The sequence below is a fragment of the Eumetopias jubatus genome, unplaced genomic scaffold (genome assembly GCF_037043125.1).
Source record: "Eumetopias jubatus isolate StellerSeaLion01/CBP00866 unplaced genomic scaffold, mEumJub1_p1.0 scaffold_9, whole genome shotgun sequence".
Classification (NCBI taxonomy): Eukaryota; Metazoa; Chordata; class Mammalia; order Carnivora; family Otariidae; genus Eumetopias; species Eumetopias jubatus.
The window spans coordinates 32,431,504-32,458,354 of NW_028274815.1; the positions used below are offsets into that span (position 1 = coordinate 32,431,504).

The 26,851-nt window shown below is 34.4% G+C and overlaps 1 protein-coding gene across 1 annotated transcript in view; it reads right to left on the minus strand.

The window, feature by feature from the left end:
• Positions 1–26,851, minus strand: part of MAP4K3 (mitogen-activated protein kinase kinase kinase kinase 3) — a 184,945-nt gene that overhangs the window by 33,135 nt on the left and 124,959 nt on the right. The window contains exons 12-19 of the mRNA XM_028117156.2: positions 26,704–26,814; positions 23,967–24,045; positions 20,839–20,897; positions 9,856–9,914; positions 3,914–3,952; positions 3,621–3,674; positions 1,609–1,651; positions 47–206 (exon numbers count right to left, since the gene is read on the minus strand). Coding sequence (XP_027972957.1) covers positions 47–206; positions 1,609–1,651; positions 3,621–3,674; positions 3,914–3,952; positions 9,856–9,914; positions 20,839–20,897; positions 23,967–24,045; positions 26,704–26,814 — 604 coding nt within the window. The remainder of the gene's footprint in view (positions 1–46; positions 207–1,608; positions 1,652–3,620; positions 3,675–3,913; positions 3,953–9,855; positions 9,915–20,838; positions 20,898–23,966; positions 24,046–26,703; positions 26,815–26,851) is intronic.

Genomic DNA, 26,851 nt, shown 5'->3' on the forward strand with positions numbered 1-26,851 from the left:
CTAAACCCTGGTAACATGCTTATCTCCCCCTCCCTTCCCCCATTACCTAAAGCAATCGGCTTTTGTGGAGGTAATCTGGGTGGGGGTGGTCTAGGCGGAACTTGGGATGGTTTTGCTGGGCTCTCTGACATGGGACATCTCTTGATGGTTCCTTGATTATCATCATCAGTAGAATGAGTTTCCTGTGGTATGAATACGGACTTAGGCTGAAATAATACAGAAAAGGAGACCAAGGATTAAACATGAAATTATTCATGTTTCATTCAAAAGGAAAAATATTAAACATTTTCCCTTAAGTAAATACCATTATATATCAGAGGCTTTCGAACTGTGTTTACTAGCTAAGCTCCAAGGTTATTCAACTATCTGATTCAGATTATCTTACATACTTCCTTAAAATGTGCAATGACGTGTTTTCTCAGGAAAAAAAAAAAGGCCTCTTAATTCCTTCATAAGCCTTCCTACCTAGACTTGCTAAATAAAAATATTCTGGTTCTTCTAATCTCCAATTTAAATGAGTCTTTATTTTAAATATTCAGGCTAATCAGATTTCAGTTCTTTATAAGGCTAAACTGTCTCTTTTAGATGACTCAATGTCTTTTATGTTAATGCTTAATCTCTCAGACTGGGGCAGGAGAAGATTTAAGGAGAATTAAAATTTTTATCATACTGGAGAATACTAACACAGCAATATGGAATGGCTAAGAAACTTTCTGTGCAGACAATGAAAAAACCTCCAGTCAGCTGACAGTTTGGAGAATTTATAAATTCTTATAAATGTGTCCCTTATTAGGAAGATTGCTCAGCACTTACCTTTTTGAAATTCTAATGTAAAACTAAACAAGTAAGTACAGTATTATTTACCTGCGTGAATCATGATTTTTTCAAAAGTATAAAATGAAAACCAAATACAGTAATACGTTAGATGCCAAGACTGGTCAGACTCCAATTGTCATTTATAATCCTTGATTTCAAACCTTGTAACAGCTCATTTTATAAACAGTTCAATTTTATAATTAAAATTTGCTCTATATATAAATTTATAAATTTTTATTACCTATATTAACTCATTTTATCTTTAAAAAAAACCCATCAGTTGGAATAATTTTAGTATTTTATGATGCTTTTAACAAAAGGATTTTTTGCTAAAAAATTTTTGAAAATTGCTGTCCTATTTTGTATTTTTAACGTAAAAGTACCTTCTGATAGTTAATATCTATGATGATAAATCACTATCCATTAACCATTCTCAAGAAATCAATTACTAGTAGATCATATATTTTGAAGGAAAAAAAATCTTACAAAAAATGTGAGATTTCTAACCAGGTGAAATAATACTAACCCATTAACAATCATTTTCATGCACAAATTTCTCGAACTTATTTAGCATAAACACTAAGTGACACGTTGGAGAATTAAAAAAAGACAAACAAAAATAATCGCAGTCATCTATATCATGGTTAGTCACTTGTTCATGATTTTTTTTTTTTGGGGGGTGGATCCCAAGTGAAAATAAGCTACAGAGAAACTATTAATACAGTACTAAAGTGACAGAACAATCACACACACACCCCCACGTAATTCAAGTTGAAAAACAAACCTGCTTACCTTTGGTGGCAAAGGAGGTGGAACTTTCGCTTTCATGGTTGAACTATAAAAACATGAGAGTTTAGAATCAGAATTGAATTCTTACTAAAATATAATTAATTTTTTCAAAGATATGGTAGAAAATTTGCATAAACAAGTTCCCTTTTCTGAGATTATGAGTGTTTTCCAAAATATTCTGTGAACTGAATGAAGTTTTATTCAGAAGTAATTAAAGAGATATGCTTTCTTGGTTTCAAATTAAAACAGGAAAAGATAACTACAGTTCCAGTTTATATCAATTGGAAGGTAATTATTATAAAAACATAAGCAGCAATTAGTTTATGGAAAAATAGCAAAATGATATAGTATAAAAATATATTACAATGTAAGCTTCATTTTTACTGTTAGATATGAAATATCTCTGATGAAGCTCATCAAAAGCTACATCTATTTGCTGGAAAATTTTAGGTAGAATTTATTTGATTGAAGCTAAAATTCATTACAACTCAGGACTGGCATTTTAGATGTACAAAAAAATGAAAAGATGATCAAGCATTAACTCTCAGATGAGGAAAGGGAGGCCCAGAGAGGCTAAGTGATCTGATTCAAGGTCACAGAGTAGTGAGGTACAAAGGAAAACCTATGCCTCCAGCTGCTCGTCAGGTGTCACTCTCCCATGAAACTGCACCTTTCTTCAAAGGGGGAAAAAAAAATCTAAAAAAACTAAGTATCAATGCTTACATAAGTGAAAATATTCCCTCTTGAAAAATAGATTTATATCCAATGTATGTGTTTATTTAAAACATAACAGATGAAATTTAATCAACCAAGTACAAGCCTCTTTGTAGTTCCAGTAATAATTATAGCATCTACCAATTACAAATTTATGACATTTCAAAGTTCTTTGTCATGAGCCAGTGCTATGAACTGAATTCTGTCCACCAAAATTCCTGTTTAAGCCCTAACCCCTAATGTGATTGTATTTGGACATAGGGCTTCTAGGAGGTAATTAAGGTTAAAGGAGGTCCTAAGGGTGGGGTCCTGATCCCACAGGACCTTATAAGAGGAAAGGAGGTTGCTCCTTCCTTCTCTCTCTCTGTGTACACACTGAGAAAAGACCACGTGAGCAAGAAGGCAGCTGTCTACAACCCACGAATAGGGCCCCCACCAGGAACTGAATAGGCCGTTATTTTATCTTAGACACCTGAGACTCCAGAGTGTGACAAATTGCTGTTATTCAAGTCACGCAGTCCATGGTATTTTCTTATGGCAGGCCGGACTAAGACAGACTTGCTTGGTACCAAGAAGTGGGGTACTGCTATAACAAATAACCAAATATGTGGAAGCAGCTTTGGATCTGAGTAACGGGTAGAGGCTGGAAGAGTTCTAAGGTACATGCTATAAATACGGACACTAACAGTGATCTTGGTGAGCAGCCAGAAAGAGGAGAGCTGCAGGAGAGTTTCCATCTTCTTAGAGAATACATAATCACCAACAGAATGTTGGTAGAATGTGGACATTAAGGCCATCCTGCTGAGGTCTTAGATGGAAATGATGAACATATTACTGGAAACGGGAGGAAAGGGGATCCTTGTTACAGAGACGCAGACAACTTGGCTGAATTGTGCTCATATTCTAGTGTTTAGTGGAAGGTTAACCGAGGTCATAAGAGTGAGGTCCTTATCGGATAGGAAAAGGGGAAGAGATTTCTGTCTCTGCATGCGTGCATTTAGGAAAGCCTACGTGAGAACACGGTGAAAAGGCAGCCACCTGGCAGGCCTGAAAGAGACCTCTCACTAGGAACTAAACTGGCCTGCAGCTCGAGCCTGAACTTCCCAGCCTCCAGAACTGTGAGATCAATTTTTAAACCAACAGGCTATGGTGTTTTGTTAATGGTGCTTGAGCTAACACAACTATAATAGGGAAAGAGAAAGAAACTGTGGTATAACCCATAATACTATGTTACTAATGATATTTATGAAATCAAGTCAAATGACACATTTTCTTTTATCAAAAACAGAAACAGAACTTACTGTTTAGATTCGTCATCATCCCCTTCATCATCTTCTAAATGTGCGACATGCCCTCTAAGGACAAAGGATAATTCCACTGTCACTAAATGGACTTTACCAAAACAGCGTTAAGAGTAAATTTTAGAAAATGCAGGAAAGGCCACTCCAAGACAGAATTTTATTTCTGCAGATTTGCAGGATTCAGAATTAAACAACAACAAAACAATCTTAGGCTACATGACAGAGAGGGGGCAAACAGACTTTACTCATCTATGATATAAAGTATTTTAGGCTTAATTAAAAATCAAAATTACCGCTGATGTAATTCTTCTTCAACAGACTTCAGAAGACTCCTTAAGAGAAAACAAAAACAAAAACAAAAGATAATGTGAATAAATAAGCAAAGGAATACCAAGTACATTTTCATCACTTTAACCTTACCCACAAATTTTAAAATTACTCTTTACTATTTACTAACATCTGCTACAATGATCTCTATACCACAGAACATCAAGTTATATTTAATAATATATCTGTATTTTCTGTTGCTAATGTCTTTATACATGTATTTGAAATGAACAAAATAAGTCCTAATGTTTACTGAAAAATACCAATTCAAACAGAGGACAACCCACCATGAAATGTCACAATAGGACTGACAAAACCATAATTGCAGGGTCATAGCCAGGGGTTTCCAGGATTCAAATTTTACCTGGAACATTTTACCTGACACCTGAAATTATATTTTCTTTTTCTTAAAATAAGGAAGGTGACACACTTTAAAAAAAACATGCTCTCAGGCAATCCTACAAAATGAAACTCAACATGTTGGATCTCTGCAAAAGCATGCATGCATGTGATGTGAATACATGAATGTAGTAGCACTTTGCTTTCACAGAAGACACTCACTTACCTGACGTATCTGTTCTCCAGTGGTGTACTGGCAAACACATTTACACTTTTGGGAGACTAAGCCTGTATCAGACCAGGTGCGAGGATTTTATCATTAGGAGCAATTTATGAAACTTTGATATTTAGGAATGTAAGAGAGCACTCGTGGCATTCCTGAAGTTCCCTTACTTCTTTTCACTGCAAGTTCATGCAGCGTATCTCCTATGTTACACTCTTCAAGCATAAAAACTCCATAGCTTTCTTAAAGCCAATGGGATAGGGAGAAATATAGTTACTAATACATTATTAAGGTAAAAGTGAGTCAACAGAAATTTACTCTCCTTGAAAGTTCTAAGGCAGTACCTTCTAATCATTTCCCCCCTCATATATATTGGAAAAAACTGCCCTCAGAATGATCAAATACCAGACCATAATATCAGAGAAACTGAAAGGTACGGTTTAGCTGGTATACGCAATTAATAGAATAGATTTTGGTCTTCAAATATTTTAATTAGGCCAGCTTACTAACAACCTAAGTATTAAAAAATGACAAAGCTCTAACTCAAGTGTAAATGACATGGGAAAGCCATAAACTAACTGCAAATCCTATTTTGTAGATAAAAAAAATTGAGGTACTACAGTCAAATCTATCATCTAACTCACAAAGGTCTTCAAGGGCTAGCTCAAGGACTTCTGACTAGAAACAGGATAGCCAGGTTATGAAGCAAAGACAGCCTGAATCTGAACCTTGACTCTGTCCCTGTAAGCTGTGTGGCCTGCAATAAGTTACTTTGCAATGCTTCAGTTTCTATATCTATCAAACAGGAATTATAACAGTACCTACATCAAAGTGTTTATCTGACGATACACTGAATATGGGTAAAGTCCTTAGAATAGTAATTTAGAATACAGTAATTACTCAATTAGTATTTTCTTTATTATGATTGACTGAGCAACATTTCTTTAAACTAGCAATTCTCAGTGTGGTCTAGGGATCTCTGAGGTCCCTTTGTCTCCTGTAGGAGGTCTGCAAGAACAAAACTATTTTCATAATACACATACTACAAAAAAGCATTTACCTTTTGCACTCCTGTTCTTTCATTGAGAATGAAACTCTGGAGTTTTCCAGAGATTACAAAATGCATGACAACACAACAGATTAGTAGCTGATATGAGAATGCAGCTGTCTTCTATTAAGCCAGATATTAAAGAGATTTGCAAAAAATATAAAGCAATGTCACTTTTCTTACTATTACTTTGTTTCAGGAAAATAGCTGTTTTTCATAAAAAATATTAGTGGGCCTCAACAAAAAGTCTGTTGAATTACACTGACATATATAAAGACTGTTATCACAATTATTTGTTGCTTCTAAGTTTCATGAGAGGAATCAAGTGCTGTTACAAGGAAGGTATCATAAAGAGGTGGCATTTAAACTGGTCCTTAGTGAGGAGTAATACACACACAAAAATTGTTATTTATAACATGTAATGAGTATATTACTATTTTAAATAATATTTTGAAAAGTTCTTAGTGTAAATTTCCAATACTATAAATATTGACAATTATCACCCATATAAACAAAAGCTCACTAGAGTCCTCAATAATTTTTAAGATTGTAAAGGATCCTGAGACCAAAAATTGAAGAAGCACTGCTTCAAACTATTTTACTAAGTTAAACACAGTATCTCTGAAGTGTAGAGTGGGCTTTTATATCATTTTGGAAGATACGAAAAACACTTTTTCTTACACACGTGACAACAGTTTTTGGGGGGCACCTCTTTTTCCAGAAGAGAATATTCAAATTTGAAAATAAGAGGGAAATTCAAAATGTCGTTTATTTTCAATTATCATATTTAATTGGATTTACATAGCATTCCACTTTTTAAAAAAGAATCTTCCTGAGAGTGTTAGATTCTCCAAGAATAAGAGAGAAAGGCTTAATAAGAACACAGGAAGGCAGCTAGCCTATGGCTAGGGACTCATGTAAATTTTTATTTATTTACTTGTAAATCTCCTACTATGTGTTACAGATATTTTGTTAATAAAGTTATAGAATTCATAAAGTTTTAATGAAAAGTAGGATATATGATTTGCTTTTCAGGCTTTATAGAAGAGAAAATGAAACATGGCTAAATTTGCTAAGAGGTTCATTTACAGTAAATATTGTATCTTCAGAGCCCTAGAGAAAAACGTGACACTGATTTAATCACCAAGATTGGGTGCTCTACAATAAACAGTGTCACTATTCACTAGTCCATGTAGATTCTTCTGTTACGGAAATTTTAGAAAGTAATCAACAAAATAAAACAAAAATGATGCCCACAGATACTGAATTACTAAGTCAATCTAAAATAATCTGGAAATCTGGATGAAAAGTTAAAAATGGAACAATATGCAATTATAGATTTAACTGGTGAAGTGAAGAAACTGATAGAGGGAAGTAAAAACCACAGCCAAAATATTTAGCATATTCAAATTAGCTAAGAAATTCAGGCTGCTGGTTACTAAAATCTGAAATTGCCTAAATGGCTCAAAACAATCTTTTAGGTATTGTCCTGATTATATCCGAAAACAAAACAAAAAAACTTCTGTCTTTAAAACCAAAGTGTAGTTTTATTCACTCATATTTACTTGCTCTTATATCAACAATTACTTACTGAGTAAATACTACAGGTAAGGGCAATTAGTAAGTATTTATTAAACCCCAACTGTCCTAAATGCTTTGCAATGATTACTACCTTTCACCCTTAGCACCCTACAAGGCCGGGACTATTATAATCCCCATTTTACCAGAGAAAATTGAGGTAAATCTCTCAAAGTCACACAGCTTACAGGAAGAGAGCGTTCTGATTCCAGATGTGGCATTTACTATTACTACACTCATCTGTGCCAGGAACTGTGTAATTCAGTTACTCTTTTCGCCATTATTTAAGTCTTCAGAAGAGAATTTATCTTTAGAATTTTTGCTCTACATTAAAAACAAAATTAGAAATAATTGTTTTCTTTTAAAAACAGTATTTGTTGGTTTTAAATGATCAGAAAAGTTGATGCCAATAATAACAGCATTCAAAAGAAAAGAAAACCCAGTAAGTCAAAATACAAATCATTCTGTTAAAAAAACAAAAAAAAACTAAACAATCAAACTATCTTAGTTCCTGTTTGGTCTGGAATAGTAGAAACCCATAAATGGAAATCTGTCTGCCTGATCACCTATGGAGAAAGCAGGAAATCCTGTGAGTTTTAAAACACTGCCTAGTCACAAGAATAAAGCAGACATATCAGTACAGTAAGAGAAGTGCTACATCCATGCTCATGTCACATGTATGTATATACCTGTACACGAAACACAGCCAAAGGCCAAACTTTTGGCCAACCTACCTTGCCAGTGATTCGTTATATAGAATACAGTTCCTTAAGCAGGGATCCAATTAATCAAAAAATGAAGGTTGGGCAAATTATTAACATTTTACCTAGCCAAAGTAACTATATACTATGAAAATGTCTAACAATCAGAAATTAGACAATGGGAACTAAGGAATCTGGAAAAGCATTTAGTGATGGGCTATCTTTTTTTTTTTTTGCATTTTTGCCTGTATATTATTCAAAAATATATTTAAGATGAGCCAAAAAATGAAAAATGAAATATTTCTTCAAATTATCCACTCTCTTAAAATATACCAAAATTTGCTAACAAGGTCCTTAAAACCAGTGACCTTAAATTCAGACAAAACAACACATTAGAATTTTTATTTGCTAACCACTATGAGACAAACTTTCTTTGCTGTCCATCAATGAATTAGGACAGATTACAAATAGCACATAGTTACTCTTTAGATAAAATTTCATTTTTCTACTAGGGAAATTTTATGCTTATTTTCCATTTTAGGAAACCTAAATCAGGTTAATTTAAAAAAAAACACCTCATTGTATTTAACTGAAGTTCAGCTTAAATCAAAACTAATGCATTTCTCTAGGGTCAAAGTCTTTTCTCTGTGTTGAGAAAAGATAGTGTATTAAACATTTAGTCTATAAAAAAGGAGAGAGACATGATTTTGCATTATCTTTAAATCCAAGCTACTTGTTTTTAGTCACCATTTCTCAAATGCTTAAAGTATGGATGTACGATACTTCTCAACTCTCTAACGTAAGTGAAATCGTATGTTGATTTAAGAAATTTAAGTTGTTCTGATTATTAAGATAATATCTACATTGCTGGGAGATTTTAGCAACTTACAAATTAGATTTTAAAATGATAATCTATTCATGAACTCAGGAAATGAGAACCTACGGGAGCAGCAGAGTCCTGTCCCCTACCCTGCTGCTGACTCAGCACCGCGAGCAACTTAAATCGTCAGACCTTGTAAAGGCTGCCTTTTCACCCCAGCGCTGCACCACCCAGGCAGTGCCTAGCGTAGAGGAGGCCTTTAATAATTGTTGGATTTACTTCTTGCATGAACTGATAATTCTTAGGACACTAGACATATTTTAACTACTCTCTACTTTTTGAAAAGCTCTTAACAACTAAAAAGTCAGGATAGAGATTTCTAAACAGTGTGAATATTCCTGGCTATTTTCAGAGCCAACACACCTGGGACATGTACCAAAGCAAGTTTTATAAGGAATAAATAGGTCAACTTTAAAAATAAAAGAAGGGCGCCTGGGTGGCTCATTTGGTTAAGCGACAGCCTTCAGCTCAGGTCATAATCCCAGGGTCCTGGGATCGAGTCCACATCGGGCTCCCTGCTCAGTGGAGAGCCTGCCACTCCCCCTGCTTATGCTCTCTCTGACAAATAAATAAATAAATAGGGCACTTGGGTGGCTCAGTTGGTTAAGCGACTGCCTTCGGCTCAGGTCATGATCCTTGAGTTCCGGGATCGAGTCCCACATCGGGCTCCCTGCTCAGTGGGGAGTCTGCTTCTCCCTCTGACCCTCCCCCCTCTCATGCATTATCTCATTCTCTCTCTCAAATAAATAAAATCTTTAAAAATAAATAAATAAAAATTAAAAAATAAATAATAAAAGAAAAAAATCCTGAAACATGTATTATCTTCAGTTGGAATGTACATTTTTATTAATCAGGTTAGAAAAAGTAGCTTGATATAAAAAACTTAAGGTGATTGTCCCCATTATGACAATTACTGACTAAATGATTAGCAAAGTAGTCATGAAGAAAAGTTAAAAGTATATTATAAAACATATCTACCAGACTAATACAATTTACTTCTGGAAATATTAAAATATATTTTACATATTAAATATTATATATAATAAAATACACAATAAATATAAATATGCAATAAATATACTAAAATATAAAGTAACTTAATTATTCTTGAATTTAAATTTAAAAAGAACTTTACTTACTTGTTTGCACCCAAAAAGTAACTACTTTGGTGTCCTTGTCCATATTCTAGCTGTAGATCCTAATAGTATAAAATAACATATTTAGCAAAAGAGTAGTATATTACAAATCGTGATACACAAATATATATATTTTAAAAGAGAAACCCCAGACTGCAAATAAATCTGTATTGCTATATGTTCTTTATCAAAAAAAGGCATAGTAGGACTTCCAACAATAAAAGATGTCAGAAGTTTGTAGCTGTGGTTTACGTATTTATTTAAGTTCAGTATTTTTCTGGAACTTGTTTGAGTAACATGTGCAATTTATGGTTATTGCTTTTGTAATTAAAATTTATAAAAATCAGTTTTTAGAAAGAAAAACGCTCAAATAAGATACTTGGTATCAAGCTATAATGAAGCAAAAATGATTACAGAAGAGAACAAGCAACAAAAATCTTGACCTTGTATATAAGATCTGCAATAATTATGTATATATACACATTCACATATTTCTCCTATTGCTTCATGCAAATAATAATTTTTTAAAGATATAGAATAGGGTGCTCTTTTTAAGTAAATTATATAGATGAACATGCACAAGGTTGTAAATTATACTTAAAGGATTTTTAATAATTTTTTAAAGAGTTGAGTAGTAAAATTTCAAAAGAGTATTACTAAGGTAGTTCCTTAATTAAACATTTCCACTGAACGCTATAGGTTGTAAAGAGTAGAATTGAAATTTAAAGGGACTAACAATATATATCCTCAACTCAAATGCCTTCTTGAGGGAAAAAAAAAATGTTTTCTAACAACCATGGAAAGTACAAAGTAAAGCTTTCCTTCCTCCCCTTAAGTCACTGTATTCCAAGCATGGTTTTAACAATAAAGGGGGAATATTTAACATTTTAAATGAATTTTATTTTCATTAGACTATAGCATACTTAAAGTGTTTTCTAATTATACAAGATATTGCCAAATGCACAATCAGGATTTAGTGCAAAAGATAGCTCCTTTGAGTAGCCTTCCAAGACTGTGCAGGAAAAGGTGCAACCTTTTCCATCTCTTCAGCATTTAATACACAGTTCTCCTCTAGCACTTAGACTACCTTTTAATTAATTTATTTACCAGTCTATAAAAATAGGAGCCAGGCTGTGAGCTCCTCAAACAAAGGGAAAATGTTAAACCCATCTTTCTTCCCTACAGCCCAGCTAGTACTTTTTTTATAAGGAATAAATAGGTCACTAACTAGGCCCTTAAAATAAATGCTTGTTCAAATGCCAATAGTTTATTTTCCTGTAAAGAGAAAACTAACACTTCAGCCTTGTTAAGATACACAAATTCTAGATCACAAAAATACTTAGCCTAGGAATATGAGGATTCTAAGCAATACATGGCAGTTAAGTGAAAAGCACTTTAACATTTAAGTATTCTAGCACCTGTCAAAAACTGATGAAATAACAGAATCAAAATCCTGGTTCAGACAAGACTCAAATTTTGTCTTCTTCAGTATTTCTGTGCTTTCATGCATAATAAATGTTCTTACCAGTGACAAAAAAAGATAATACATTATAAACAAATAAGATTAGTCAACTCTCACACTGGTATCACATGAAATTCTAATGAAAAAGGATACCTGTTCTAATTCATAATAATATATCTTAATAGGATGACAGCACTATTATCACAAGATTGCCACACAATTATGCTGCACAATTTAAGTGGTCATGACTTTGTACAGGAAACTTTAAACTTTGGCATTCAGTAAAGAGAAGGACTAAGCTCAATGAATGCACTTCTAAATTCAAGTTTGTTTTCTTCAGCTGTAGGTAACTATACCACCTCTACCATACCAGCAATCTCTCTAGCCAACAGAATCTCTTAAGTCCTTAATCAAATGACGGCTTCTAAAATGTGCATTTGTGCGGAGTGGCCACGGTTTCTGTTATATAAACACAGATTTGGCTATTGTAGGAATAGTCAGCTTATGATACATGAGAACTACCAGGTTGATACAATGATTTTTAAAAAAATCAACTGAGATTAGCAGACTACTTAGGAAGGTGAGAGAGGAATCTAAAATAACTAGTGTAGTATTTTAATAGAAAATTGAACATAGGTTCATATGCAGAATAACGTTCAGGCCAGGAAGAAGTTGTAGATATATCCAAGTCAGATGACTAAATGTGTCCTGTCTCAAGCCCTACCAGGAAAGCTAAAATTAAAAGAGGCTCATTCTTTATTAATTCCTTCTCCATAAATCAAGTTATGTTTTTAGCAACCATGGAACAAAAACAATGTGCTAAGAATGTCATCAAGTACAAGAATTATACTAAGTCCTTTTAATAAGTATTGAATTTCATTTAACTCAACTATTATTTACTTAAAACCTATTATATGCCAGGAATCCAGACAGTAAATCATTCAAGGAAAAGGAGAAGAAATAAAAAGGAAAGGAAGAAAAGTAAAACTTGGGCAAAGTTAGTAGCTATTTATATATCTTCAGAACAGTCTAAGAAAGACTGATCTAAAATGCTTGTTAAGAAGCACTTGGAAGCTATTCTATAATAGAAAAATGCTACCAAAATGATGCTTGGAAAAGCACTCAAGATAACCCTAGATGATGGTAAAACACAGCAATCCTTCGTAAGCTAAATAAGAATACATTTGAACATGCCAAGAGAGACGTAAAAAAAATTAGTAGCACATATGAGACATCAACTTATTAATGAATGACGTTTAACTTCACTAAAGTCAAATAAGTAACAAGGACTGAAAACACACAATAGCCTTCTTGTATAGATTCAACCTGAATACTCAAGCAAAAATTGAAGGTGGTCACTCCAGCCCAATGAAAATATCTTTTTGGGTCAGAAAATCCTAACTTCAGTTTTAATGAATGCGGAAGCACAGAACAGCAGAAAAGGAAAATATATGATCAAGAAAATCTTATTACTTTTTTTTTTTAATAAACCCCTTGGGAGTTTGCAAAGTCTACACCTGATGAAAAAACAGCAGGAAGTTAATAGAACTCATATAGCTGGCTACAGAAACATAAAAGAAAAAAATACTTTGACAATACATTTTAACCAACAAAAAAGAGAACAGCACAAGAGGAGAGTTTTTACCTCATCAAAAAATGAGAAAATTATAATATGAATAAAGTCATTTTAAGATAGCTTTTAATATGGTAGATAATTTATAAAGTAAAAAATAACTGAATCGTGGACAAATCAAAAAAGATTTTATTTCTTAAAAAAAGTCAGAGAAGCCAGTGAGGTCAGAACACTAACAGATGAACACTAAGCAGTATTCATGACTCTTACATGGCAAACTTGGAAAATAAGATCAGCAGGGTAGGTTTGCCGTTCCGGAAAATGTCCTACCATTTTACAGCTATGAAATGAATTCTCCTTAGAAACTGTCTTATGTATTAGGTAAGAAGAGTAACCACACCACATAAACTTAATGATAAGTAATAGTTTAACAAACTTGAAATAAACAAAGTTGGCATTTACTGTTTCTTTTTCAGAATAAATTTAACTTTATTTTTAGACTTTATTCAATTTTGACCTAATTAAGGGGTAATTTTAAAGTACTTTTGTTATGTTTACTGATAATGATCAATTGGGTGTATCTTTCTGATGTTTTTAGTTATAATTTAAATATTGTATTCTTACTTTTTCAGGCATAGTGTAAGTTTCTTTAGAGCAAACATTATGTTACTATTTATGTTCCTCCACAGCAATTAACATAGTGTTTTTTGCATATAATTAACTTTAATATATTTTTCATTGGTATATGGGCTAAAATAGCCAGTAAAATTAGGCAAATTAGAAAAAAATTGGTCATCAGTTAAACAGATGTATAATCTTTTAATCTGGAGACAGCATCTTTTACATCAGATAAACCCATTTTATGTTTATGGGCCAAACTCCTACTATTTTTTATTTTTTAAAGATTTTATTTATTTATTTGACAGAGAGAGGCACAGCGAGAGAGGGAACACAAGCAGGGGAAGTGGGAGAGGGAGAAGAAGGCTTCCTGCTGAGCAGGGAGCCCAATGAGGGACTCGATCCCAGGACACTGGGATCATGACCCGAGCCGAAGGCAGACAAGCGCTTAACGACTAAGCCACCCAGGCGCCCCTCTTACTATTTTTTAAATAATAATATTTTACTGAACCAACATACCCAAAGCATTATTATTCTACCATGTAACAAATATAAAAATGATTAAGGATATGTTTACATTTTTTTTTAAACTGGAAGTATAGTTGACACATCTCACATTAGTTTCAGGTGTACAACATAGTGATTCAAAACCTCTATACATTATGCTGTGCTCCCCACAACTGTAGCTCCCATCTGTCACCATACAATGTTATTACAACACCACTATATTCCCTATGTTGCACCTTTATCCTTGTGACTAACTCATTCCGTAACTGGAAACCTGTACCTCCCAACTCCCCTTCACCCATTTTGCCATCTCCCCGCCCTCTCTCTTTTGGCAACCACCCGCTTGTTCTCTGTATTTATGGGTCTGTTTCTGGGTTTTTTTTTTTTGGCTTGTCTGTTCATTTGCTTTGGTTTTTAGATTCCACATGGAAGTGAAATCATACGGTATTGTCTTCCTCTGATTTATTTCACTTAGCATACCTTCTAGGTCCATCCATGGTTTTGCAAATGGAAAGATCTCATCCTTTTTTTAACTGCTGAGTAATTAATATTCCTGTGTGTGTGTGTGTGTGTGTGTGTGTGTACCACATCTTCTTCAGCTATTCATCTACCTATGAACACAAGTTTCAATGTCTTTTTTTTTTAATTTATTTACTTGAGAGAGAGAATGAGAGAGAGAGAGAGAGAGCATGAGAGGGGGGAGGGTCAGAGGGAGAAGCAGACTCCCCGCTGAGTAGGGAGTCCTATGTGGGACTCGATCCCGGGACTCCAGGATCATGACCTGAGCCAAAGGCAATCGCTTCACCAACTGAGCCACCCAGGTGTCCTAAGTTTCAATGTCTTACCTATTATAAATAACGCTGCAATAAACAGAGGGGTCCATATATCTTAGAATTAGTGTTTTCATTTTCTTTGGGTAAATACCCAGTAGTGTAATTACTGGATCATATTGGTATCTCTATTTTTTATTTTTCTCAGGAACCTCCATACTGTTTTCCATAGTGACTGCACTAATTTACATCCCCACTTAACAAGTGCACAAGGGCTCCTTTGTCCCATATCCTTGCCAACACTTTTATTTCTTGACTTTTTGATTCTAGCCATTCTGGCAGGTCTTGAGATGATATCTCATTGTGGTTTTGATTTGCATTTACCTAATAATGAGTGATGCTGAGCATCTTTCCACGTGTCTGTTTGCTACCTACTGTCTTTGGAAAAATGTCTATTCAGGTCCTCTGCTCATTTTTTAACCGGATAGGTTTTTTTTGGTATTATGAAGGGTTTTTTTTTAGATATTTTGGATATTAACCCCTTACTGGATATATCATTTACAAATATCTTTTCCCATTCGATAGGTTACCTTTTCATTTTGCTAATGGTTTCCTTGTCTGTGCAAAAGCCTTTTATTTTGGTGTAGTCCCAATAATTTATTTTTGCTTTTGTTTCCCTTGCCTTAGGAGACATATCTAGAAAACTGTTGCTAAGGCAACAGAAGAGATTACTCTCTATGTTTTCTTCTAGAAGCAAAATTCTTACTATTTAATTATTGTATCATAGTGAGGTTTTTTAACTTTGGCATCTTCTCAAAATCTGCAGACTTTTTTTTAACTAACAATTCTAGAAATCAAGTTCTGTTCTCCTGGTCTCATACATTATGATTATCTAATTAAAAGAAAAAAATCTCTGGGGGCGCCTGGGTGGCTCAGACAGTTAAGCGTCTGCCTTCAGCTCAGGTCATGATCCCAGGGTCCTGGGATCGAGTCCCGTGTCGGGCTCCCCGATTCACAGTGAGTCTGCTTCTCCCTCCCTCTCTGCCTGCCGCTCCCCCTGCTTGTGCTTGTGCTCTGTCAAATAAATAAACAAAATCTTAAAAAAAAAATCTCTGTACTGTTATAATGAAAATTGAGATGTAATAGTCTCAATTCATTTACAAGATTATAAAATGAATACACTTAGCACTTAAAACAGTAAGAAATCACTGATGATATGGGACTTTTAGGCAGCAAAGTCTTTAAAGGGGTAAATGTTTTGGGGTGCCTGGGTGGCTCAGTTGTTAAATGTCCAGACTCTTGGTTTCAGTTCAGATCATGATCTCAAGGTCATGATCTCGAGGCTCCCCCACCCCCCGCCATGGGCTGCACTCAGTGTGGAGTTTGCTTGAGAGTCTCTCCCTCTCCCTCCCCTTCTGCCCCTTCCCTTGCACACCTTTGCACATGCGTGTGCAGACTCTCGAATAAATTAAAAATAAATAAATAAAATCTTTAAAAAAACAAAAGGGGTAAATGTTTCTTCTGGGTCCCAAAAGATTTACAGTTGTCATCTTGGTGCCAAGTGCCTACTAAGATGACAGCCAGGCATTTTGGGTTCATCAGGTTTCTAGTGGCAACAAGTATTTGTAACAGTTGGAAATCTTGCTCACAGTGCCCAAGTTTTAGGACTGATGAAATTAGACAACTGAAATAGTTATGGACACTTCACACCCATTAGGATAGCTGTTGTTACACACACACACACACACACCCCAAAATAACAATTGTTGATAAGGATGTGGAGAAATTGGAGCCTTTGTGTGCTGTTGGTGGGAATTGTAAAATGACACAGCTGCTATGGAAAGTGGCATGGCATTTCCCTCAGAAATTAAATGTAGAATTACCACATGATGCAGCAATTCTCCTTCTTTTTATATGCCCCAAAGAACTAAAAGAATCTCGATAGATATTGCACACCCATGTTCACAGCAGCACTATTCCCAAGAGTCAAAAGGTGGAAGCAATCCAACTGTCCACTGATGGATGAATTAACCAACAAAATGTGGTACAGATGCGCACACATACATACACACACACACACACACAGAAACATCATTCAGCCTTAAAAAGGCAATTCTGACACATGCTACAACATGGATGAATCTTTAAAGATGTGACATGATGCTAAGTGAAGGGAGCCAGTCACAAAAGGGCAAATGCTGTACGGTTCCACTAATATAAGGTCTGTCAAAAAGACAGAAAATAGAATGGTGGTTTCCAGGCGCTGGAAGGAAGGGGGGATGGGAGTTATTGTTTCATGGGTAAGGAGCTACAGTGTGGGAAGATGGATAGTGGTAATGATTGCATGACAATATGAATGAACTTAATGCTGCTGGACCATACACTTAAAAATGGTTCCAATGGTAATTTCTGTGTTATATGTATATCTTACTACAATAAAAAAATAACTATGGAACATATATTGAGTAAAAAGGGAGATCATAAGTGCAAGCTCAGTATTCATGGGAAAAAACCTGATGACATGGGGTAGAGGTAACATGGGCAATGGTTTAGGTTTGAATTCCTGAGCCAGGCTGCCCCAATCAAACCCCACCTCGGCCATTACTTAGCTGGGTGGTAAGACCAATTTCAACTTCTTTAAACCTTAAATCCCCTCATCTGTAAAACAAGGATTTTAAGCTAATACATTTGAAGTGTTTAGAATGCCTTGTGTTTAAAAACTCGTAGATAAATGTTAGCTTTTGTTATCATCAGAAGTGAACTTTTAAAGGTTGATTTTATAACCTGTAGAATCTGACAAATATGTCGTTCATCCCTCTTCTGCCAGAACTATCTAACAAGTTAACTATCCCTAAAGCCCTCTGTCCTAAGAAACTCCTGGTGACTTGGGGGTAGGGGCAGTTGTAGGGAACAGAGCCAAGATAACTTATTCAGGTTACTAGGCTAGTTCCAGAAACAAGGGGCACAGAAAAGAATAACTGTAATTCTAAAGACTATGTTTCTGGGTTTGTTATCTTTTATAGACAATATTAATAAATAAGTCAATTTAAACTTTTGTTTCTGTGGTTTTTTTATTTCCACAACAAATTTTACTGTCATTCTAGCCTACATATGTGTAATTCTGAAAAAATCTTTAATCCGAAAATCACTGACTATTTTCTTCAGACATTTCATCTTTCTTGCCCCTTTGGGCAGTTAATTCTCAATCTTTACACTTTCTGGTCCTCTCTGGACCATTTGATGCATCCTTTCTTTTTTGACAGTCCATATACTGACTCTTCCAGCTTTTCAACTGCTTCTTCCCTCTCTCCCATGTGGTTTTACCACAGGGATCACCCCTCGTGGTAACCAGTTTTCTGCATTCCTTCCTCCTTCAGCCCTAATTAGCGAACACACGCCATCTCATAGTTTCATCTATCATTTCTTCTTTGATGACTTCAATCCTCCTCTTCTGAGCTAATTCCATAATTCCAGTAGTAGTATGACCATTTGATAATTTCAGCTCTTTATCTGCCTTCTCTCAAAACTGTGGTCTGTGCCAATGATCATTCCCATAGCAATTCCCACGAAACACTGGAGACATAAGCCCTTCTCTTCCTAAAGAATCTATAATGGTTCCTACACTACAATGAAATCAGTCTTAGTCCCTTCCAGAAGCCAGATAAAGCCACAATAACCCAAAAGCTTTTCTCCTCTGATTTCCATAGCACCTATTTCATATGTTAGCATCTTGTCATTTACAGTCACCACCTGTTGGCAATCCACTATGTATTTTGCAGTATGGCTGAAAGTTTATATGCCCAAGTATTTTTTGCCCATCAAGACAGCAACTTCCTCCAAGAGAAATTAGGTGTAAACAGTCTCTTCCATGTTCTACAAATATTACAGGGCATAGATTTAAGAATTTATATAATGACTTCAACCAACCAGAATTGAAAGAAGTATGTTATTAAGGCAGAGAGAAAGGAAAGAGAAGGAAAATTCCAATGAAAAGGCAAAAAAGTACAATCTAGGAGTAAATCTGGAAGCAACTTGGAGCCCTGGCTAGCTACAGAGAAAAAACCATTTATAGCAACTATTAAAAGTACTATTTATTTAATATTTACCAGGGTTAATTTTCCTCTTTTCTTACCTAATGGTAACACAGCCTTAATATCTATAACTTCAGGGGGGCTTTAAAATCCAAATTTCGGCCTGAGAAAACCGGATATTACCTAATGCTACAAAGTTAAAATTTCATCTGAGACTCATTTCACTTCTAATTAGGGATACGTTATTTCTTAAAATTATATATGTATACATTTATATGTAATATATAAAAGTAGTTTAATATATATGAATGGATGTGTGTGTGTGTGTGTGTGTGTGTGTGTATATAAATGGATGGTTTCTAGTTCATTAAAGTAAGTCACATTAAAACTGAACATTTTTATAGGAAAATGTAATTTAAAAATACATTTGAGAAAATTAAGTACTTTTCATAAAAAATTATAATAAAAAATTAAAAATTCCTTGAGTAGATATATCTATTTAACTTGTTTTAGAAAAAAATGGCTACAATCAATATATAGAGGCTTGCTAAATGGCAGGAACTTATAAAACAATGCTTAAACTGGTTCATTAAAATTGGACAAAATATTTGATCAAAAAAAAAACCCAAAAACAATTAAGACTAAACAATGCTGACAAAGAAAATCAGAAGATGAGAAATACCAGATTAGATCTTGCAGTGTAGTATATTTCTTCTGAACTGTCCAAAAAACCATCACTGTCGGGCTGTTTAGCAGAGACCAAGAAACCCAAGTTATTTACACTTAGACTAAAAGCCACAAATTCACAAAGGGAAACTGTCACAAGTGAGGTAAGTCCTGCTAACATAATTTTATTAAGGCAAATGCCAAGTCAAATCATATTAAAGAGCTTCTAAAATATCAATAATGCAACAACTTTGCTCTGTGGTGCAGTTATTAAATTAGCACAGAATTTAAACACATGCAATGCCAACTTAAAAAAAGAAACAGAAAACAAACTCCAACTGCCTTAACAAAATATTAGCATTTATAAACATCATGACTAGACTACTTTTTGTTCTTAACCTTCTCCATCCTCTATATAAATGTTGGGCTTAAGTATTTTAATATAATCATTTTAAGAATTTTTATTTAACACTCCTTTCCTCCATACTGGTATACTGATTTAGAATAACTCCATAATTTAAAGGCTAAAGATTCACTTTGTATGTATGCTTTTAGTCAAGTAGGATAAAATAAGCATTAAATTTAAGAAGAAAGTTCCCATTTCAATCCTTAGTCCTCATTAACAGTTACTTTCTTCTCATTACTAAATAGAAAAGAAAAAATGAAACATATAATCTGGAGCTGCAGGAAACTAATTTCATTAAGACTAATTTTGTTTTTTAAGTCTTATTTTTTTATTCTTCCATAGAATATTATCATCTCAAATATTTGCAAAACATGTTGCTTCTAAAAATACATTATCATATATCTGGAAAGGCATATATAAAACATTAAAAAGAATCATGAAAAGAACATTCATATAGTTAGCAAAGCCTTAAATGAATGACAGATTTGATCTACTATGTATGCCTAGTCTCTCCTGAGTTTTAGTCCAAACAGATTTGACTCTACCCTAATGTTTAGAAAACTGGCTTACACTCTTAAAAGGCTGCCCATAAATTCAGTGAGATGTGCTTTTACTGGTCCAACATTCTAATTTAAAATGGTGGCATTTGTCCCAATAAATGCATATACAAAAAGCCCCTTAACAGCTGAGAAACAAAAATCGAGGGAAAAAAAAAGGCCAGCATTAAAAACATGTAATCAGAGAATGGTAAAACTAGTTTCTCCTAATTTTGGAATATTCAATCTCAGCAACACAGATTTATTTTTTTATAAATTTCAGAATTACTTACCTTTTTATTTCCCCAAATGCTTTTGAAAATATCAATAACTAGATTTTTTAGTCAGTACCAACATCACAAAGACTAATTAAAATATTTATATTCAGTGTTAACATTCCAAGACTACACTACTTACAAGTTCATGATGTGGTTCTGTTTCCTTCCTTAAGGGTGGATCAAATTTTACTTGGCCAACTAAAAAAAGAAGTAAAGCCATGATCTGTTTCTATGTTCTTAATGATGTAATAATTTTAAGTCACTCTATGGCAAAACATTTAATTTTATCATCTACCATCTACCATACAGTGATTACAATCCAAAGATGTAAATGAAAAATCTGTTGGCTGAAAAAAGACCAAAAAAAGTCTAGGTAGGATATTAAAGTTTAATCTGTTAATCCTAGACCTCTTCCAGAGTAAAAAAAAAAAAAAAAGATTAGCAGCAAAATTAGGATCTAACTTGCTACTTCACTGTGACCCAGCATTAACTAGAGGCAATCTTAACTCAGGATTTAGGAGGGTAGACAGCAAATGAGGCAGAGTATGTTTGGAAGCTGGCCTTCAAGATGACCTCTAATGACTCCTGCCCTCCTGGTGTTTATAAATGTGTGGTAGTCCCTTCCCACATCACTAGGGTTGGTCTATGTGACCAAATGAATATGGCAGAGTGATGGCCTATCACTTCCAAGATAAGGCTTCTTCAACAGTGGATTCCTCATACCTGTCCACACATGATCATACATCAAGGACCATAAGGTAACTTCAAGTAAGGTATTAAAATTAATATATATATTTCACCTTGATAGAGGCCTAGTGAACAGCTCTCACTTAGATTTGTCACCAACTAGGAAAATTAAATCTGTAATAAAGTTACATGAGGATAGTTTGTGCATCTATCTGTTTTGCGTTATTGTCACATGTGAACAGGCCTGTTTCCCCCCGCAAGTATTTCTTAAAGCAAGTTTTTGCTTATCATATTTAACTGAAGGCAGAAAGGATTCCCTAAAGGGAAAGAATAACACCTTTTCTGCAAATGTGTCCATTTTCACATGTATGTTGCCTACACAGCATTTAGTTTAATAAGAGAAAACCTTGGCTACATGGAGAGATACCATGTAACTGTGAACATAAAACACTGTCAACAGGAACAAATATACACAATTATTAAAACAATTTTTCCAAAGCCTGTCTTTATTGTCAACAGCATTATTAACTATTCTATCACATCTCATATAAAATATTCTAAGAAAGCAGATATTAGAACTTGTGTAAGATTTAAAAGCCTCAAATATCAAACTCATATAAATTATTAAAAGTGGTGGTTGCTACCTCAACACACTAGAAGGATATGACACTTTTCTTACTGGCAGATGGGGGAAAAGGGAAGAAATCCATTATACTTTACCTGCTCCCACCAAAGGGAGGGCATATCAGAATCTCAGAAAAACTGGGATATAACATCTAGTTTCATATAGCATATACAGGCATATGCAGTTAGAAGCTGAGAATCACTAACGTAAATTTGTAAAGAATGATTCAGAAAGAACTGCACTTTGCAAATAAAGTTTAAGCCTGATAATATAATTTTTTTAAAGAATTGGGTAACAAGATAATAGTACTTTAGATTTTCAATAGTACTGAATATAAAAAGTTTTCTAAATCAACAACAAAGGTATCTCTGATCACCATTTGTATTATTAAAGAAATGATAAAGACATCTTGTAATTGCTTTTTGTATATTAAAAAATAGGAAATGTTTATATATAGGTTATAGAACTATGTAAGTATAGTTTTATATATATACTGAGGTTGTCATTTTTAGAAAAATATGTTCGGAGGGAAATTAGCAAATTTAAATCATCTGGCTTCAGATGGAGGTTTAAAAAGGTTATCTTATATATGGTCACACAACCAACTGCTGGCAAACAAAGTACCAAATCCCAGTCCTGGACTTTTCGTACAATTCATGGTGCTTTCTTTCAAGAGTTTCTTTCTTTTAAGAGCATTTTCAATTAGCCCAGCACAAAGCTTTTCTAAGAACTTAATACACAGTGTATGGTCCAGTCAAAGTTTCAAAGGAAAATCTGCAAAGAATCTGCAGTATAAAATCCACAAGGTGTGATGAGGTGGTTTCTGAAACAGAGCAGTGTTGGTGAAAGACCACTGGGCTGGAAGTTGAGAGATCCAAGGCTTGCTATTAACATGGTGTATGACTTTATCCCAAGGCAAATCTCTGCATCTCTGCATTTCTTTTGTTTTTTCTATTAAATGGTGACAGTGTCTGCCACTACTTACTTAGCTTTTCAGACAAAGAGATGGCTTCATCTTAATTAAAGTATGAAATGTACTATTATTATCATTACTAACCTAGCCAAAAATTGGGAACAGTTTCTTTATAGTAGTTATCTTACCATGTTACCTAATTTCACTAAAGTCATTTTGGATATCAAGTCCCTCAGGATAATCTTTAACCCACAGAAAACTGTTACCAGAAGGCTCACTGCACTAAATTAGCATTCTAAGTCATAGAGAATTAATGCTTCCAGAAGAAAAAAGTTTAGGCACTATTTCTGCAGATTCCTGCTGGCAGAGTTTATCACCAATGAGTTGACAGTACCAGATTCCATGTGAAGGAATGGTCTGTCTCACTGGGCCCATAACGCAGCTGTCCATGAGAAATACCTGGAGGGTTCTTTTAAAAGACAGATTCCTGGGCTGACCCAAAACCCAGTGAATCAGGATCTATGGAAAAGTGGGGCTGGAAACTCACTTTTAAAGGTGCTCAGGTCACTCAGATGCTAAGACAGTTTGCAGATCTCTACACCTCTCCTTGCCATTCCAAGTGTGGCCCTGACACCATAAACATCTACATAACTTGGGAGCTTGTGAGAAGTGAAGAACCTCAAGTCCCGCTGCGGGTCCACTGAATTGGAAACTGCACTTTAACAACCTCTCTAGGTGAGTTATACACACCTACCAGTTTAGGAAGCACTGCCTCAATTACTTCTGTCCTGCCTGGCTGAGGAATTTTATTCCTCCTCCCAAACAATGAAAACATAAATACATCCCCTCTCTTGCCACAGAAAATTCCCCAGGGAATAAGGTAAAGGAAATTCTTACTGCCTTAATTAAACTCTACCTTTAAAAAGATTTACTAATAAAGACTATTTGGAAGAAAATGAAACAAAAATAATTGTAACTAAATTACAACTTGAAATCTTACTTCTCATTGTTAAATTATGAAGTGTGTCTAGTATATACTTACAGTTTATCTCTGAGCGTGTCTTTTCTTCTCTTACATTTCTACTTGTTGAGTGAATTCTATGTGGTACAGCAACAACGGGCTAGGAAAGACCAAAATCAACGACATGTGGCATTTGATGAATCAAGTCACAGTCTGGTCCACAAAATTACTCAAATGTGAAAGAGATACTCTATTTTATGCAAAAATGGCACAAAATATAATGAATCTGTGAATATTTTTTTCAAAAAGAGGCAACTACAAACTGGGAGCTTCTAAGATTATGGATATATTTTATCCACAGCAGGTTCCCAATAAATGTTCTCTGAGTTGAATATATATAAATATATAAAATTGAGTGTTTCAATAATTCAACAGCTGTTCAAAAGCTGCAACTTTCCTTGTTTCACAAGAGAATATTTTAATTAAAAAAATCGCAAGTTCTTTTATCAAAAAGAATGAGATAAATAAAATAAAATGACGCTAAAGGTATTCATGATTTGTGGTTCTTTTCCTTAGTAAACGTAATTTTCCCTCCTTTATGTTTTTTCTTGTAGGACTAGTGCTCTATTTTCTTTCCTTTCACTGTATTAAACTCACTCTGCGTATCGCCGCACTCAGAAGCACTCGGGGGTGCGGGGGAGAGGAGGAGTGGTGATGAGTTCTTACAGCGACATCACGGACACTCCTTCAACCTTCCAGGGAGTACAAGGGGCCCCATCTGTAAAACCTCTGCGGCTCCATTCCACACACTTTAAGGTCTCACCTCTCACCAGCATCTATTTCATGTACCAAATAGGTTTTTTTCTGTGTGTGAAACACTTCCATTGAAGTTATTACCTTTGAAGGAGATACACTCTTAGGCACATCTTCATGGAAAATGTAATCATAAACACTGGAGCTCAAATTATCAGATTTGAAAGGCAGATCAAGAACAGGACCCAAGTTAACCATTCTCAGTATAGGCACATCTCAGGAAATAAAGCCATATGAATCTACAAGACCCCAATTACTGAAATACTGACAGTAGTAAAATGGTAGCATAAGTCATTTCAAAAATGAAGTATTTAAACTTCACACATACACAGTGATTTGTAGTTTACAAAGTGCTTTCATACATCTGAGCTCATTTTGTCCTCAAAATAAATTTATGAACCTAGTACTCTTCTTGATTTTATAGATAAGAACACTGAGACTCAAAATTAGGGTGCTCAGTTAATTAGATGCAGAGCTGGGGAAAAAACCCTATACTTCTGATCACAATATATAGTAGCAAAAATAGGTATCATGTCAGGTTAGTCACACAGATTGCTATCATCAGTGAACATGAATAAAACCTATGATTGCCTATGAGAACAGTTTTACTTTCCCAGCTTAAATGGTATAACTATAAAACTATTAAATCTTAGAATGCTGCACATAGTAAATGCGTTAACATGTAGGAGAAGAAAATTATATCAAGTAAATAATTTGTGGAAGTTTTTTTTGTAAACAAATGAAACACACTGATTCTCACTAATATTTTAAGTAACAGTGCACTAGGTAAACATTTGTTTTACTATTTTTTCACTTCCTTATACATTTAAAACTGACAGTAAGAGAATTTTTAATGTTTTGACAAAAATTTTTTAAAGTCACAGAACTGTGGTTTTCCCCGCTGATGATTAAGATCACTTTGCAGGGTGTCTCAGCTTACAGGGGCACTTCTACAGTCCTGTGCCACCATGCAAATTCAGGACTGCCTATACGTTGAACGATGGGAGAAGAGTTTATAAAACCTAAGTTTTTAAAAAGCAAAATTAAGCAAAACAACAAAAATAATTTTTCCCTATTATAAGGTCAATAATACTTCACGTTCCTTAAGTTGTTTTCAAACTTTTACAGACCTTGAACAGAAAGGCAGATAGCTGATTTAATTACAGCTGTGTAATGATGGCAAGCTAGAACAATGGTGAATTGATAGAAAGGTTCGCTCTGACTTAAGATGATATGCAACCATCTTTCTGACCACTGAGAACTATCATTCCCTCAGTATCATCAGTGAAATTTACACCATTTTAAGTGCCTTACATAAAACCAGTCAGGGTCAAGGCTATCCACGTCAGTTACAGACCCAATAACAAAATTCTGCCATGTCACATTTACTAAACTTATGTTAGGTGCCACAATTACTAGCTTAGCTAGGAATGTTAAATATGCTAACAGAAGAGAGGCTTCTTTTGATATCAATCCTTCCGTCATATTAGTTATTCTCTAACAATGATGCCAGCTCATTTTTAAACATTTCCATAGTGGATAATTAGGGTTTTAGTCACTAACAAAAGCAATCCTATACTTTCTACTAACCACTAATAATTCATGAGGTACTGTACAAGGATTTTTTTAAAGAGGAAAATCGAACAGAAATTTTGAGTATATTCTAAAAACATCTGGTTTAAGTGCTTCCCATTTGTGTTCTCTCTTTTATAGTGGACGATCTATTTGGCAACTTCATCTGAAGTGACTACTCTGAAAGAACTATAGTAATTTCACTGAGTGGATTAGATGATTGTGTCTTTGCCATTTTCAGAAAACAGTCATTCATAAGAAGCCAGTAAGAAAAATCCTGCACATGACTTCCCTAAGAGAGACCAAGTCAAAGAGTTAATTACTCCCTTAAGAGATTTTTATTTAAACTAGACCCAGAACTTCAAAAAACTGATTCTGAGATGCACATACCTATATATACATAAATGTTAAATATGGTAAAAACAATTCCTACCTCCGGATCATCATCATCAAAATCATGGTAAGTGGAATGATCTGGATTATTCACTTTATCCAACAGTTCAATTGCCAAAGACCGTGTCAAAGGTTGTGTGACAAACGGGTGCTATATAAATAATACAGAACACTCATTAGGAACCTGA